The 17,000-nt window shown below is 52.1% G+C and overlaps 3 protein-coding genes across 3 annotated transcripts; 2 read left to right on the top strand and 1 right to left on the bottom strand.

Moving 5' to 3' along the window:
* Positions 1 to 49: 49 nt before the first annotated feature.
* On the bottom strand, positions 50 to 2,610 carry EMWEY_00012710 (hypothetical protein; the record flags this gene model as incomplete). Its single annotated transcript, XM_013483067.1, has 6 exons — positions 50 to 308; positions 537 to 690; positions 876 to 1,023; positions 1,272 to 1,365; positions 1,659 to 2,126; positions 2,579 to 2,610. Coding segments are annotated over 6 exons (1,155 nt in total), but the record flags the coding sequence as incomplete, so codon positions are not given.
* A 360-nt stretch (positions 2,611 to 2,970) lies between these two features.
* EMWEY_00012700 (cytochrome b5, putative) lies at positions 2,971 to 3,886 on the top strand (the record flags this gene model as incomplete). Its single annotated transcript, XM_013483066.1, has 3 exons — positions 2,971 to 3,130; positions 3,395 to 3,543; positions 3,731 to 3,886. 3 exons carry the CDS (start codon positions 2,971 to 2,973, stop codon positions 3,884 to 3,886), a joined length of 465 nt encoding a protein of 154 aa, XP_013338520.1.
* Positions 3,887 to 5,862: 1,976 nt separating this feature from the next.
* On the top strand, positions 5,863 to 15,338 carry EMWEY_00012690 (ATP-dependent RNA helicase, putative; the record flags this gene model as incomplete). Its single annotated transcript, XM_013483065.1, has 17 exons — positions 5,863 to 7,671; positions 7,846 to 8,733; positions 8,892 to 8,975; positions 9,320 to 9,388; positions 9,698 to 9,769; positions 10,050 to 10,475; positions 10,656 to 10,768; positions 11,058 to 11,160; positions 11,359 to 11,500; positions 11,669 to 11,786; positions 12,036 to 12,135; positions 12,463 to 12,672; positions 12,936 to 13,730; positions 14,042 to 14,338; positions 14,530 to 14,706; positions 14,927 to 15,087; positions 15,242 to 15,338. The coding sequence occupies 17 exons, from the start codon at positions 5,863 to 5,865 to the stop codon at positions 15,336 to 15,338; spliced, it is 5,661 nt and encodes a 1,886-aa protein (XP_013338519.1).
* Between the last annotated feature and the right edge of the window lie 1,662 nt (positions 15,339 to 17,000).

Genomic DNA, 17,000 nt, shown 5'->3' with positions numbered 1-17,000 from the left:
TATATATATATATATATGTGCGGGTGGGGTAAACGCAGCTGCACCTTACCATTATGGACCATACATTCTTTGTGTCACTTGTAGGGGGAAAGACGTCGTTCGGGCCCAGCCTCGAAAAGTCCACAATGCCCTGAGACGTGACCTTTAAGTTGGCGAAGTCGTCGCTTTGTGATCCTTCACCTCCCTCTCCGTCTTCGTCGTCTGCCTTCGACTTCTTCTGCTTTCTCATTAGATATTCATATGCCGCAGCAATCTCGTGAAAGCGCTGCTGGCAGCTCGCGCCGCAGTTCGGGTAACGGTCAGGATGCCTGAGGAGTGTTCGCAGAGAAGCATGTGGTGCACAATGCCACTTCCAGAGTCGCCTTGTTGTGCTGCACCTGGATTTGATCCCCTCTCAATTGTCTAGCTCGCCTCCTGCCATTAAATTCAACATGCGATTCCCTATCTCCTGTTATGTGTTCTTGCGCATCGATTAGTCGTGAGGTACGTCCTTTGCTATATGCATGTGGAAGCCTGAGAAGCAACTGCTAACGCACCAGCGGACCGATAATGTCCTGTACGACCTTCTTATGTCGCTTTCCGACGCCCCATCGTCCAACCCCAACACACTCAAGTGTTGCAGCCGCTGCTCCCCACTGACGTCGCCGTCCATCCCGTAGTATTCCTCAAGCGCCTTGAGCACAAAGATGCCTAAGCACCAGCAAGAAGCACGCCACTCAAGTTGCATGCATGCGCATAGCCGAAGAGCAACCACGGGAGCTTATCCATAAAGATTTACGAGGCATCCGACACACGTTTACCTTTAGCACACATTTTGGCAAAGGCCCATATGCGCTTAGAAATGCAACTAGTATGAACATATTGCCGCAGCCTACCGACAATGCCAACCACGACTAAGAAGTACATCAGCCAGGAACGAAAATCTCCGCCTGAAAAAAAATCCAACAGTCCTGAGAAAGAAGAACCCCCCTTTGTCGCCTTCTTCTGCTTGTTGTGCCCGTCTCTGTTACTCCTATTGCGATCCTGCAGCCCCACCAGCGACAACACAGAAGACACAGCAACTGCAAATCAGGCGTTACAGCAGGTTAAACCATCAAGAATCCTTTCTCACTCTTCTGTGCGGCAGAGCATCTGTCTCTTCCTCGTGCCTCTCTCGTTCGTCCCGTAAGCGAACCACCGTGCACTGCTGTAGGTGTGCGGTCAATAACGGCATATAGTCTACATCTCCTGAGGAGCTGAAGACGCTAAAACAGTGGGCGCATGGATCTCACTTGCTGCTCTCTTTTTGCCTTCCTCCTTTCCTTCTCCTTTCTTATCCGCTCCTGGTCCGCCGCCGTATTTAACACCGGTCCTCCAGACCCCGACCTGCAGCATCCGAAGGAGGCACGTTAAACAGCACCAAACGAGCATCACCCCGCAATTACGCTTCACAAAGGGATACAAGCCCCAGGCTCGATTGTGGGACTGGCGGGGTGGGGCGCATACATGTGAGCGTCTGCTGCACCAAGTGCTCGCTGGAGATAGTCATCGCCTCCTCCTGTACGTCCGCACTAGGCATTTGCGGGTTTACTGCAAGACACAGACACGCATCTGTTGGCGCCTCTTTGAGGCGCCAACAGATGCGAATAGTGCAAGCTGGCCGGCTAGCTATTGCTCACCAAGTTTGGGCGTCTTCATCGTCGGAGATACCCAGTGCTGCAGCCTTTGAAAAGACAGTCCTTGTTTTCTGCCCCTTCTCATTTCGTGGATTTCTCCCGAAGCTTCCTTGGGTCTTTTGAGGAGTTATAGGTTCACCAGCCACTGAGACGGTATCGGGAACTGTTGTTGGCTGCTGCAGCTGTGGCTGACGCTGCTGGTCTCCAGGCTCTCCTGCTTCCCCTTCTCTTGACGCCCCCATCGTCCATGTCTTGCGCTTCCGCTGCTCCGTGACCATTGTGGAGGTCCCTTCTGCTTGAAGTGGCGTCCTAGGCAGCCGGCGGCCGCTGTAGCACACAAGCTCCTGTCGAGCCCCGTGAGGGCCCCCTGACGATGACGTTGGCGCGTTGTCTGTACTGAATAGAGAGGGAGAAGTTTCTGTTGATTTGGGTTGCACAGTTGGTCTGGAGAATTCTGCAGAGCTCTCAAATCTAAATCCCAGACAAACTCAGCCCACTCAGACAATCTGGGCCATGAGCGCGGGGGCCGAGGGACTGGATGATGGCAATCGGCCTACAAAAGGGAGAAATTTTGAACTAACTAAAGTCTGCAAGGTACGTTCCTGGTGTGTTATGCATGTTTACTTGCCAGCAGACTGTAATCAGACGAAGGTTTTGTCCCAGGGTCGCCGCCGAAGCCAGAAAAGCCTGAGGAAGAAACAGTTGAACCGACTGCGGTTTCCGTGGGTAGCGCCGCATAGACGGCGAAAGATCATCTCAAAGAAAGCGTTTCAAGCATCTATTTTTCTTGTTAAACCCTGCAGCCAAACTGCTAACCCTTGTATTCTGCTGCAGAGCAAACAACAGCAGGCTACGAGGGGTGCAAGAAGGGCTGCTGCTGACTACTCTCATCAGGAGACGCCTCACGTCTGTTCCTCTCGTACCGAAATCCCTGCTGCTCTCGGAAGTATTGCATTTCCTGTTTGAGATACTCTTTAGGTTTTGAGTGTTGTATCGTTCAACTGGAGAGTATTCGTTTTCTTTGGTCCCAGACAGCTTGGGGCCTGCGCCGAATCTTCCGCCCGCCCCCGAGAGAGTCTGGCTGCCTTTGCAGCTCCTCTGCTGTCTCACTGCCGCCCTTGAATGAGTGTATCGCTGAAGATTGGGGCTGTTGGATTGCTGCTTTCTCTTCATGGTCTCAGGGTGTTCCACCTCGTCCGTTGCTTGCAACCCTGGACAGTAGCCAACAGGAGTTGTTGTGTGGGACAGCAAGGACTGCAGCAAGTTGCAGCAGAATCCAAGTGCCATTGCCGCATACAAGAGGTCCAAAGCTATCATGGAGGACCTGCTGCAGCTACCGGAGCTGTCGTGGGAGGAAATACGGAAGCACACAGACACCCAGAGTTGCTGGTGTGTGTTTTACGGCCTTGTTTATGACCTGACTAAGTTTCTCAAGCAACACCCAGGAGGTCACCACGTTATTCTCGAAGTCGCAGGTATAGGCATGAATTACATGTCAATAATTCGCTTGCTTGCATCCTTTATAGGGTTCGTGAGTGTAGGAAGGAGGGCTGCTATCAGCTCGTTGCTGAAGTCTGGCATTGCTGTGACGCATATTGCCTACACGTAGTCGACATATCTCTCCCATAAGCGACTGCAGTTTTGGCTTCCCTTCAGCTGTTAAGGTTTGGAGGGAAGAGTCGGCTTACGGCAGCTTGTGCAGCAGTCTGGTCTGATTGTTCTCGTGACACTGCGTGCAGGTCAAGACGCAACTGAAACATTTGAAGATATCGGTCACACATTGGACGCTCGCGTGATGGCCGATGAATACATCATTGGCAGGGTTAAAGGAGAAACGAACCTGCGCAAATGCACGCCAACGAACGTGAAGGAGTACCGTTCTACGTCGGTACGTCTGTCGATTTTTGATTGCATAAACGAAGATTCGAAAACATGAAGCCAATTCTGAATGTGCCCGTAGCCGGAAGGCACTTCAACTCCTTGCGGCATTCCCTTGCAGTCGGATTTTTCCGCGTATCTGTGTAGTCTTCCACGGTTTATTTCGCTGCTCCGTATGTGTACTTGCGTGCTCGCAGGCGCACGGTACAGCGAAGGGAGCCGCGTCGACGAGTCTGATAGTGGTAATGATTGTTGTTGCCTTAATTGGAATCTGGGCATATTATCAGTTCCAAGATGACAACAGCACTCTCTACCAGCAGATCTCCACAACACCGCGGCGCGCAGCTGAGTGACTGCAGCAGTGCTGAAGTCCCTAGCAAGCGCATGCATATGACTTCTCCAAGCATGCTTCGAAATGCAATATGTGCAGTTCAGTAGGAAAAAACCCAAGTTTGTATCTAACCTTCTTTGCTTACAATAATCCGTTTGGCCGTCTTAAGTCTTCCGTTTTAAGCTGCCGTGTTCATGCGAATAGTTCAACCGCTACACCGCACAAAACTCACGAACTAACAAATTTAACCTGGAGGGGCAGACGTACTGCGTAAACACGACGTTTGAAGCTTTACAGCCGCAGCAGTGGAGAAGCTTTTCCACCATATCAGCCCGTAGTGAATAAGTTAGTGGGTGACGGGCTCACAAAGGACGCCCTTCGGTGCAACTCGTGGTACAAGAAGACAAGTATGCATGAGTAAGACCCGGGCTCCCTTCCGATGCAAGCACAAACCAGCAAAGAATTGGCTGGCCGTTCCTTGGGCCTAAGTAAACAGCCCACGTCCAATTGGTAATAGCACCTTTAGACTGGCCAGGGTACACATGATGGCGCAGTAGGAGAGTGGGGGGCTTATACCCACCTGGTTCATGCATCGAAACCATGCATTGCTACAAAGTGTAACACCAGTATTCAACCTATCCGAAGACTTGCGACCAGCAAAAACACCATACTGTGCATTCGTATGGAGTACCATACTTCCCTCCTCATGCACCATTAGCTCAGCGGCAAAATCTCCCTGATTTGCGGGAGGCAAGACGGCCTGCCATGAGTTGCAACAAACCTTCCTGCAACTCCAGATACCAGACAGCACCATGCGCATGCACCAGCTCGTCGTCTTGAGTCCTCTTAACTGCATGAACATTGTATGCCGCTCTTCACGACTCCTGTTTGTGTGCCAGTTGCCTACGAAGGCCCAATAAGGGTTCACAAGCCAACCTCACGCGGACTCGCTGACATCGGCCTTTGTCTAGGCCACATGACCGGCTTGTGTGCTTACGATGTCTACAGGCTCAAGGGTGGGTCAAGGGGGCTTCAAAATGCCCCTATCGAAATTTCGGTTCGACTGCAAATCGTGGCTGTCGTAGGCATAGGTCGAGGACCCTCTCACGTTGCAGGGGTAGTATACAGAGCAGGGCTGGAAGCGAATATTGCACGAGCCTGGGAAGGGGAAACTACTGGCCATCCGCTGTAGAAACAGATAACCTTTGGTTAGAGGTATTTGCTCACGAGTTGTAACGACTGCAGCGCCATCTTCCTTGACATGCTGAGCGGCTGCCATTCCCAACGCCGGCGTGCGTTAAAAAGGGAACAGAAGCCACTGCTTAGAGCACCACACGATCAGCTTTCTTCATCTTCAGAATACAAAAATACGACGGAAGAACTGTACAGTTTGAAACTCCACTTATGGGTTCGGTTCAGCAACCAAATTGCATCGAAGCCTGCCGCCGCGCGCCGAACTTGCATGCATGCTGTTTGTATGTCCACTCACGTTGGAGCCCCTGCCGTCCTTGGATCCCCGAATTTCTTTTATTTTAAGGATTATACTTTAGCATAATGGGCGCAGACTTGTTTGAGAAGAAGAGAAGGCGATAGCCCGAAGTGGAGAGAGCCGCCACTCTACGAGAGGACAGACAGGGAACATAATGCCCTGTCCGTTCGCTCCGTAGTTACCAACTTTCTGAATTCATCTTTCTTTAGCCTTTATCTGCAGGGTATTTCAGGTTCTCTCCAGGCGCATACGGCTCTCCATAGGGGCTTGGGGGGGGGAGGCTCCTCTTCTATCCCAACCCTCTGGGGGTTCTGTCGTGCTGCACGCAACATGCAGTAAAGCGGGGGGGCCTCTGCGCTGCAGCCTTTTCAACAGGGTAGTGTCTGCCTTCCCCGATGTCCTTCTTTATGTGGGTCCCCGCATGGTGAGTCCATACACCCAGCAGTTTCGTTTTTTTCTGTCTTAGCCACCCCTCTCCCCATTTCAGTCAGAAGGAGGGCGGCAGCGCAATGCCGTCTTCCGACATCAGCCGCGCCTCCAGCAGGCGCAGCGAGTCAACAGCTCGTCACCGATACAGCAGTAGAAGCCCCGAAAGCAGAAGTGCCAGAGACGGCAGCCACGGCGAAATCTCTCGCAAAGAAAGCAGAGACAGCTACCGTTCGAGTGGAGCCAGCCACTGCAGAGATGGAGATAGAAACAGATACACTAGTAGGGAACCAGATGAGGAGAGAGATTCTCGGGACCGCTCTCACTCAAGTCGAAAACCAGTTGGCCGCATGCGGGGATGGGGAGACAGCGACACCAGCAGCAGCAGCGGCACCAGCAGTAGTACTAGTAAGGCGACTTGCCGCAGTGGAGCGAAAATCAGTAGCCGGGTTTCTGAAAGGGAAAGGGAGTCAAGAGAAGACAATCGCCGCATCAGCAGCAGCAACCGCTCGCGCTCGCGGGACAGGAATTCACCAGGGCGGGCCCAAAGCCGCACCAGTACGAAGCAGCGCAGCAGAAGCAGTAGCAGGCATCGTGAGGATCTCAGCAGCAGCAGGAATCGTGAGGACCTAAGCACTTCCAAACATCGAGAAGATGATCGAACTAGACCTTTCTCCCGCACCGACAGCCGGCGAACCGACAGCACTAAAGCGCGCCATAGCCCTCCCCGCGACTCCACGAGCAGCAGCAACAACAGCAGCTCCAGAAGCAGCAGCAACTCTGGCAGTGGTAGCTCCAGCAGCAGCAGCTCCAGCAGCAGCAGCTCCAGCAGCAGCAGCTCCAGCAACCAAGTACGGCGCAGCGATAGAGGGGACTCGCGACGCAGGGACTCTCCTGCAGCTGAACGCCACGAGGAAGCTGGGGTCTCCCGTAGGGAACGTCCTCAGGGCGAACCGTCTGCAAAGGGGCAGCACCAGCAACAGCAACAGCGACCGAAGGAGCAGTCCACGGAAAGTAAGGCTCCTGCTTCACTCGGTGGTTTAAACGGCTTGGCGCCTGCAAAACGGAGCCTTTCACCCTCACATAGTAGTAGCAGCAGCAGCCTGAAGGACAACAGTGGCGCGGCTGCCTCAGCCCCGAAGGGGGGAGACGCAGCTCCTGGTCTGAAGCAAGAATCTGCTGCGGCAGGTGAGAGTAAGGGTAGCAGCAGTGACAAGACAAGCCGCCTCGAGAGGTTTAGAGCCCTTAAGAGGCAGAAACAACTGCCGGAAAAGGCGACTTCCAGTGGCGATGCCGCATCACAGAAAGATAGGGATACAGCATCAGCAGATAGCAGCAGCAGCAGTAGTGCATTCAAAGATTGGCTTCCCTCTACGCCGAACGTGAAGTTTGCCGTTGGCAGCTCCAGCAGCAACAAAATGGCAGCAACTGCCACCCCCAGCGCTGGGGCAACTGCTACGTCAGCAGCAGCAGCGGCTGCTGCTGTTGCTGCCGCTCAAGCTGTTGCTTCTGCAGCACTAGCTGCGGCGGGTCTTGCTTCCGCGTCTGCTGCTACTGTGTCAGCCGTGGGAGAACACGGGCTGCAAAAGCAGGCGACGGAAGGCGCCACAGAAATGTCTGCGAATGAGGGGCAAGGGCAACCGTCTCCGGCAGCAGCAGCAGCAGATTCCGGCAGTGCGCCAACCAGTCCTCCCCCTGGTGAAACTGATGGGGGAAGGGGAATGATGAAACCCCCCAAGCAGATGTCTCGCAACCGTCTAAAAAAGCACCAGCAGGCGCAGCTGCTGAGGCAGCTGCAGACCAAGACGGTGGGCGCGGCTCCAGAAACCCAAGGAGATGCAGATTTGCTGGATGCCTTCATGTCTGCACTTGAGGCAGAGGCGAAGGATGAGGTAGGGAGTATGTGTTGCTGCTGTGTTGCTGTTGTAGAAGCTGTGCGTTGCTGCTGTGCCTTTCGTTCTTGACCTGCCCTGCTGCTGCTTCCGCCCGTTGAAGGTTTGCTGTGAGCTTGTTGGCCTCATTTCCTGGTTCGCGTTGTTGTTTGAATGCCGATGTTGCTGTGACAGCTGAGCGCGGCGAAGGCTGAGGACACAGGAGAGGTGGAGGCTTTGGGGTGTATTTCCAGCCGCGACTCACAGCCACCGCGGCCCCAAAGCATTTCATTGGAAGAGATAAGCAGATGGCAAGAGGTTGAGGCTACATACCTTCCGCCGGGAGCGGTGGTAAAGCCAGCACCTCCTGCAACAGCAGGTGGGGCAGCTGGGGCATGTGCTGCTCCTACAACAGCTGCAGCTCCTGAGTCTGCAGAGAGGCTTGCTGACGGCACCAAGGTTGAACCAGCAGCGGAGGGGAGTGACTGCTCTTCTGCCGCTACCTTGCCGCCGACTTCAGACGTTTCCCGAGTCAAACGCGAGCCAACAGGAGGGGCAACAGACGTTCCTCCCGCAGGTGTTGCAGAACCAGCTTCTTCAGGGCCAGCGGCGACTGCAGTTGCAAGTTCAGGTGCAGCCCCTACTGCTGCTTCATCTGCTGGCGCAGCTCAAGGGGTCAAGGGTGAGGGTGGACAGTCACAAGAGACAGCAGCAGTAACGCCAACACAGCCAGAAACAGCGGCAGCAGACGAGGTTGACCCTGAGGATGCGAAATATCATGAACTGTTTCTGGAAACGCTGCGAAAGGGCCGCCTCAAGGGGCGTCCGGACTCAGGTAATAGTACCCATGGCAAGGGCAAGGGAACGGCTTCAGACGAAGACGAAGTCGAGGAGGAAGAAGTGATTATCTACTCTGATCACGAGGAAGAAGAGGAGGAAGCTGCTGCACAGGCAGCACAGGCAGCCCAAGCCGCTGCAGCGAAAGCAGAAGGTGCAGATTCAGGAAAAGGCAAGGACGACGACGACAACGGAACACAAGCCAAGGAGCAGCTTGCCAACCTATCTTACTTCGACCTTGTCAAAGTGAGCTGGATGGATAAGTGTGTGGGTAGCAAAGAGAGCTTTTCAAGGAGGAACAAGGTCCATTAGGAGTGTGAACACAGTTGCATTGCAGGGGAGATGCAGTTCCAGAGAGACGGCAGGGCCTGTGAAGTGCCGTTGTGCTCCTGTGGCGAGTGCAGCGCGTTGGACTCAAAAAGGAGCTTCCTCTTGTTGACCATGCGTCATGCAAGTTCCCTCCTATTAAGAAGAACCTTTATGTGCAGGTCAGCTCTGGGGCCTAGGCGACCTACCTTACTGTAGGCTGGTAGTGCTGTTACTTCATATTCTTGTAAGGGTCAGTGGGGGCCCTTTAGCATTTCTGGCTGTTTTAAGGCTCTCTCTTCGCCCGTAGGTACTGTTTGAAATCGGCTGTTGTTTGCCTACTCGTGACTGTGGCTGCTGGCCGCTTGGCCGCTTTCCGCTTGCCACTAGCCTGCTTGGGCCTTCCTGCTGCTTTTCCCTCCCCAACTGACCCAAGTATCTGTGGTGGACTCTCAGCAGGACACGTGACAGCGTACACGTTGGGCCAGATAACTGGGTATACATTCTCATTGTTCGTGTGATTCAGGTGAAGGAACTCACGGACTTGAAGGATCACGAAGTGGAGGCGATCCGGAAGACAAACGGAAACATCAAAGTGTGCAATGCTGTATACATTCATGGGCTCAACTAGCCAGCAAATAGATCTTCTTTTCAAACGGATAGGAACTAAAGCGTCTTCCTTTTACAGGACGATGATGCGGGGTGTTCAGCTTCATCAGCACAGAATGCAGCATGAAACCTGGACTTGCGTGATAGCCAGTCCTACTCTCAGCACAAGTGCCTCCAGCGTGGTAGACAGTAGCTGACGCTTGCTTGCTGTCGTTCTTCCCTTCGTCAGAGGCGGACGCTTGCCGTCCTTCTTCCTTTGTATCGTTGTGCTCCGTGTCTTTCGGTTGTTTTTCAGGTTCGCGGAAAACAGTGTCCGCGTCCTGTCAGTTCCTTTCATCAATGTGGATTGCCAGAAAAGATTCTTAGAGTACGTCTTTTTGCTCCCTTTGCTTTTATTCTTCTAGTGTAGTTTTGGTGTGCGTTGTAGCCGCTTCACAACTAACCTTAACTTGCTCATATGTTGTGTGCACAACACAAAAGGGGTATGCTCCTGTTCTGTTCGAAACATTGCCCCCAGAAGCTTAGTGGGATACATCGGGGAAAATAGGTAGATAAACTTTGGCAGGAGAGTCATGAGTGAGTGCTCGGGAACTATGCCTCTAATGTAACGCCTGCTTACTTTGTTGCTCTCTGCGGACTTCTTGTAGCACCTAGAAGCACGTGGGTTCGAGAAACCGTTTCCGGTTCAAAGCCAGTGTATTCCCATCTTGATGTGCGGGAGAGACCTCATCGCTGTGGCCGAGACAGGCAGCGGCAAGACCTTGGCCTACACGTTGCCTCTTGTGCGTCACGTGTTGAGCGTTAAAAGGCAATACAAAGAGTATCTGGCAAAGCAGAAAGAAGAGAAGCTGCTGCGTTTGCAGCAACAGGAGGAAAACCAGCAGCAGCAAGAAGGCAAGGAGGAAAAAGCTGACGCCGCGGCTGTCGCGACGGATAAGGCGCCAGATCCCAAGGCGAAACCGCGTGGGAAGCAACAAGCTGTAGATAATGAAGATAGGGACAGGTACCGGAGGAACGAAAAGGGTGAAAGGATGCTTATCTATGGAAACTTCAAGGAAGGGATGATCGGCCTGGTAGGATACCAGTTTCTGACACTCACCCCATCGCCAGCTCCTTGTTGAATTAGTCGCTGCGCGAAACTCCTGTGTTGCAGTCTCCTTACGCTGAAGCCGCCCAGTGTGGCAACTGTCACTTGTCTGTGTCACAAACCAAACAAGGGAATTTTGTCTGTTGCCGTGTGCGGCCTGGCGCAGGTCATTGCCCCAACTCGCGAATTGTCGCTTCAAATATCAAAGGAGGTTTCTCGCCTGTGCAAGTTGGTAGACTTGAATGTGGCTTCCCTCTATGGGGGTGCGGGCATCGGGGGGTGAGCATGCTGACAACGGCGGTTTTGTGGGTTTGCGTTTCCAATACGACGTCGGTTAGCCGGCCGTTGCGCCTCGTTAAGCTAGAGGTTAATTCGAGGATCCAGCGTGGCAAATTGTGTTCTTTTTGATTCTTTACAGTCTTGAAGGCCTTTGCAAATATGAAGGAGTACTGGGTGTAGTTCAGTTGCCGCTATGTAACTGCGAACGTTGTTTGGTTTAGACCACAGGTGTTCATAGCGTTGGAAAATATTATGATTGATTGATTAAACGTGTCATATGCTTTTTCAGCCAACTGGGGCAAGTACGGAGAGGGGTGGATGTCGTTGTAGGAACGCCTGGAAGGCTAATTGACGTGCTCACTCTCAACTCTTGCAAGTTCACAAGCCTCAAGGTATGCATGGGGGAACACGGTAATCGCAAAGACTGCTCCATGTTTGCGGACATTGACCACTGCAAACGGCAGTGCAGCTTATTGCATTTGTAGTAGCCATCTCGTTTTTTCCGTGGCATTTTCTCCACTGGGCTTCCATGGTTTGTATGTTGTTGCGGCTGTATTTTTCTGTCCTTGGCAAATCCGTTTGCCGCGCAGCGAGTGACGTTCGTGGTGCTTGACGAGGCCGACCGAATGTTTGATTACGGGTTCGAGCCCCAGATCTCTTCCATCCTAAGGAGCACTCGCCTCGACAGACAAACGTGTCTCTTTTCTGCAACGTTCCCTTCTCACATTGAATGTACGCTTGGGTACCTCACCCATGGGAGGGTAGTGCTTGGCAGCAGAGAATGAGAGGCATGGCAATTCAAGAAGTCGAATTGTCTCATTCATCGCTCATATTCGTGACAGTGTGGAAATGCCTACTGAGCCTACCCATCTCGAGTTCTTGTGAATGTTCCCAACGCAGCTCTGGCTCGACGCATCCTGTACAAGCCAATTGAGGTCGTCGTTGGTGAAAAGGGACGCACAGCTGCAAAGGTGCAGCAGTACGTTGAAGTAATGGATGAAGAGCGCAAGTTCTACAGGTGAGAAATACGTTGCGGAGCTTCCGACGGCGCGTTGGGAGTGGGGGTGTTTACAGTGCGACCTGTATCGCTTGAATCGTCTTAGATTTGGGGGGGAAGGCTTTCTCTTAGCTGAGACCCCTTGGCTTCAGACTTGTCGTTAGAAAGCGTTTTTGTTCGTATACCTTCCTGGTCTGCGCCATCTTCGTATTAATGTAGCTGCATTCAGCTAGGCATTTGGGTTAGTTTTCTGCTACTGGTTCTCCTTAGGCTACTGCAGCTTCTTGGAGACTGGCAAGACTATGGATCAATCATTATCTTCGTAAACAAGCAGATAGAAGCTGATGAGCTGTTTGCTGAACTGTTAAAGGTCAGCTATCCCCGACGATTCAGCTCCTCCACACTGAATAGGCAGTTTCCCTTGTGTAATTGGACACTGTTGCTCAATTGTCTGCACTTTTGTGTTCTCCAGCTTGACGCATCGCTGTCTGTCGTTGTGCCATTGTCTCATTGATGTAGTATGGCTATCAGGCACTTGTGCTTCATGGGGGCCAAGACCAGACAGACCGGGAGTTTACAATACAGGAGTTTAAAGTACGTGGTTGTAGCTTGGTCGCAAATTACTGTTACCGCATCGAAGGCATTGAGCGTCTCAGGATGTCTTACTCTACATTGTTTCCGTGTTGCTCTCCTCCAGGATGGCACCAAGACTCTGTTGATTGCGACGAGTGTAGCAGCACGTGGGCTCGATGTCCCGTCGGTTGTCCTTGTTATCAACTTTTGCTGTCCTTCACACATCGAAGATTACGTCCACCGTATCGGAAGGACAGGGCGAGCAGGGAACATTGGGGTTGCATACACGTTCATAACCCCTCAAGAAGCAGACAAGGCAGAAGAGCTTGAAGGGGTGCGAATGTGTCCTGGCCTAGAGTTGCCACTACAGCCCTGCAGTAGTTAGATGTGTAGCACTTCTAGCTATGACAATACGGGTGTTACGCGTTTTCCTTCCAGAGCAACTTGCATCATGAGAACGGGACTGTAGCCATTATGTTGCAACCTCGCAGACCGCTGTGCGCCGAGACATATGCTTATTATATGCACAAAGAGCGGTATGTATGTCCCATCGCACTCCTCTGTGTTTGCTGTTGTTTGACCTCCTCACCGGTGCAGGCATTAATCCAATCTGGCCAGACTGTCCCGCCGGCTTTGGCGGCGCTGAGTTCCGAGTTCCGTGTTCAGTGTAACATGGGGTTAGCGCAGAAGACCAAACGAGGCGGTTTTGGGGGAAAGGGATTTACATTTTCCATTACGGAAAAGAGTCGCCAACAGCAACAGATGCAACAAGCCAAGAAGGAACTGTCTGGGGCCAATGACTTCGATGAAGTTGAGGAAGTTGAACTGCTGCTTCAGAGAGATGACTTCTCGCCCCCAACGACTAATAATAATTCCCAGCTGGCGCTCACCAACACCATGTCAACAATGGATGCAGCAATGGCAGCGGCTGCAGCAGCAGCGGCAGCAAGAGGTGGCGGAGCCGGAGCGACGTCAGGCTCACTGCAGTCCGCAGTGGAGGCTGCCGCTGCGAAGGCGGCCTTGTTGGTAAAGCATCAGCTGGCTGGAGGTGACAACATCACCCAGCCGACGAGTTCGACAGAAGGTGTGGCGCGTGTCAAGCTCATTGCAAAAATACTCAAGTTGCAGGATGCTGAACTTGCGAAGCGACCACCATCCACCCCGCCGGCTCCGCCAGAAGGGCTACCACCACCTGGAAGCGAGAAGACCAAATTGACTGCAGATCAACAGGTACCGTATACCAACACAACGCTAGGTGCCACCGCATCTTGCAAATTGAATGTGTCTGTGCACGTGAAGAGCAGCATGCAGCTAGATCATTTTAATATTTTTTATGTACGTATCAATGGCGCGTTTGATGCTGTGCATCACGGGACTATGGGCACTTGCTGGGTGAGGCCGCGGAGGTCCTTTCATCGTACCGACATGCGTGGAGGTGGTGCGTGGTGAGCGTGCGACTACGTGAAGATGCCGGGTGGTCTTTTGATGGATGATTAGGGTGCTCTTTAGCATAGAGAAGATGCCGGCGGTGTTTCGTGCTTTTTCTTCTTGGAAGTGGTGTTGTGGCTCTGCTTGTGGCTACAATCACCTCGTAGTGCAAATGGGGGAGTACTCGCTGGGGCGAGCCCTTTCCTTTCAGACATTGTTGCCTGATTATCGAGAGCATTCTTTTCTCCTGGTTTCGCGTGATTGTGTGTTTGCAGGTGGACTTCATGCTACAACAGGCCCTAAAAGGACTTCCGGAGGCAGATCAAGCACAATACAAGGACAAGTTGCGTGAAGCGTACAAGAAACATTTGTCACCTCGTCCTAAAGTTCAGCAGAAAGCAGCGCCGGGCATGCAGCTAGCTTTGGCTAGTTCCGTTACAGGCCAGGCGCTGCCAAAAGACAAGGATCCTTTCATGGACGCGGCAGCGGAGGCGTTAGCTATTCTCAAGCAGGGCACAACCGCAAGCTCAAATCAACTCCAAGCAGCTCTTGACAAGATTAAGGCATTTAACGTGAGGACCTAGTTTAGCGAAGGACCTTCGCTGCGTAACCTTGCCTCCGCTTTGCAGTGCAAGGAGCTGTTGTAGCTGTCGAGTGAATCGTTATTGCTGAGTGATTGTGCAGTGTTCTTGCTGGAACAGAATTTCGAATATCTTGTTCTAAACCGCAGTACTCTTTGAATGTTCATGTGATGCGGGTGCAGGATTCAGCTGAGCTAGCGGCTGCGATCAGTAGCGTCTCGGCGCCTTCGAATCCCACTCTTGGCAAGGTGCCTGGGCTTTCTGACAGGGGATTCGTCTGTCCGGAGACAGGAAATTTTGTTGACGAACTTGAAATTAATGACTACCCGCAGGTGGCGCGGTACAAAATCACCCAGAAGGTGAGCCACACAGATCAGAGAGACTGTGTTTCTCACTGAGGGATGCGAAACTATTTTTTTAATGGGCTCCGTAGATATAACGTCCGCAGTTGCATGGCAGCCCCTCCGGGACTCCTCGCTAGTCGAGGTGTGCTGTGATACATCTGAGTGAATAATGATTAACGTATGAAAGCACATTAATGGAGTTGGCAATTCCATCATTTTTACTCGTACTTCGCAGGAATTGATGTCGCGCATCATGGAAGAGACCGGGGCTGTGTTATATGTAAAAGGTCAGCATGTGGAACCGGCGCTGAAACATCGTACGCAGCTTGCACCGGGCGTGAAATTCTTACATGTGGAAATCATTGCCCCGACGCCGATTCAAGTTCAGAGAGCCAGGTAAGTTTAAGTCTTTCCGTTGGACGTCACCGTTTCAACACTCGTTGTGCTGGAGCCTGTCGACCGCCTCTTGATGGTTAAACATCAATGTTGCATTCGAGGTAACCTCCATTCTCAGGCATGTTCTGGTGGCTGGTGTGGGGCTGTGGTGCAGGCATGCAGTGTACGAGCTGGTGGAGTCTATTGCGCTGAAGTCACTGAATCTGAATAGCAGCCAGCGCCAAGCGATGGGGCGGTATTCCGTTGTGTAGCAACCTTGTCTGCGCTCTGGCCGTGCAGTACGGTTGTGTTCCTAGGCCATCGCATTGGGCTTTCTTTAATGGACTGCGTAGGCAGTTAACGGCTGCAGCTGGGAAAGATCAGCTCTCGAAGTGAACCTAGAGAAGAGGCAAACAAATGAGCAGTGTAGCAGTTCTTCTCATGATCATTGCGCCTCCTTCCGTAGGAAGGGCGGCGTACACTTCGCCGCACAGTTGCATTGGGAGCAGATAAACGCAGCATGCTTCTTAGCTTTCACTTACTTGTATTTACATGGGGACAAAAAGCTATTGAAAATCTGGGAAGGCTCGAAAAGCTAACAAAGAACGCTCTCGTGGCGGCAGACGCCTAGGCGCTGTAGCATCGTCTTCGAGGTGTTAAGTGACACACGAAAGGAGTTTGCTAGAGCTAACGACTGTAACCTTCAGAAACATAACGAGAAACGAGTAGTCCGAGCTTATGGTGAAGCTGGCTTAGAAATATCAAGCCTTATATGGCTGGCACCCAGCATTGAGGCCCGTGTCGTCGTCTGTCGCGGAATGGGGGCGTATTGCAGTATTAGAGGATGCAAGCAACTTGCTGTCAGCAAGCCATTAGAATGCATAGGGGTTGATCCAAGGATGGAAACAATTGACCATCTCATTGACACTATATGAGGTTGGTTGAGGTCAGGGGAGCACCATTCGGCAAAAGGTGGTCCACAAATCAACTTTCTTTCTGACATGTGTGTTGATCCATTCGCTGAGCAAGCACAGGCTGGATCGGGTTGAAGTTCGCTCTCCTGTTCTTCACACGAATTTCTGTTATGATGTTGCATATCCAACCAACAACGGCGCCAACAACCCTATCCCGTTTTTCCTCTACTTGGCGCCCGCAGGGCGGCTCTACACAGAAGATTCCCTTACGAGCATAGGGAGCTCAGTAATTTTATCAGGACTCATTTGTTCGGTTTCATATGAGTTCTTGTGTTTCCAATAAGCAGGCTTCGAGAGTAATCGTGGATGGCTTTACCCACACTGGGAAAGGGTTGTTTCGCTTCAAAGGCGCCCAAGCACGAAACCGCATTCAATAGAGGTGGTCTTTTGCATCATATAACAGAGTATGGATTATTCTGTAGAAACATTGAGTAATGGACTACGCTTCCGAAACCTCGGAAGCCACCAAGGCCTCAGACAAGCGCGAAGCCTTCTGAGGTCACTTCTAGTATGGCATGCAGTCAGCCGCGCATCCAGCAGTTCCTCTGTTCCTCTAAAAAATTATGTTCGCATGCTCACTGCAAATTGATAAGAAGAATATGATAATAACAAGCTAAGAATCATCTGTCCCGCGGCCTCGTCCTTTTGAGACTCTTGTTCTCCGGTGTAGATTATGGTTGGTGGGCCTAGTTCGCCTCATGGGTCCACTATACACATTTGCAGTAAAGGCAACTTATCAATTTTAATGTGAAAAACTGCTTGCATAATCCTAGATATCCCCCCCAGGAAGGATCCATGCTAACCATCCTCCACGCAGCATGTGGTCATGAACAAATCCACGAGTGGTGCGGAAATCAGCCAGTTGTACCCTGTATGCGCGCACCCTTTTAAGCATGATCCAGTAGAAGGAAATATCCAGGGAAACGTCTGGTTTGCTTGACGGCGTGACCCTTACGGCCT

The sequence above is a fragment of the Eimeria maxima genome, genomic scaffold (genome assembly GCF_000499605.1).
Source record: "Eimeria maxima Weybridge genomic scaffold, Emw_scaff92, whole genome shotgun sequence".
NCBI classification, from domain to species: Eukaryota; Apicomplexa; class Conoidasida; order Eucoccidiorida; family Eimeriidae; genus Eimeria; species Eimeria maxima.
This window is presented reverse-complemented; position numbering and strand designations above follow the sequence as displayed.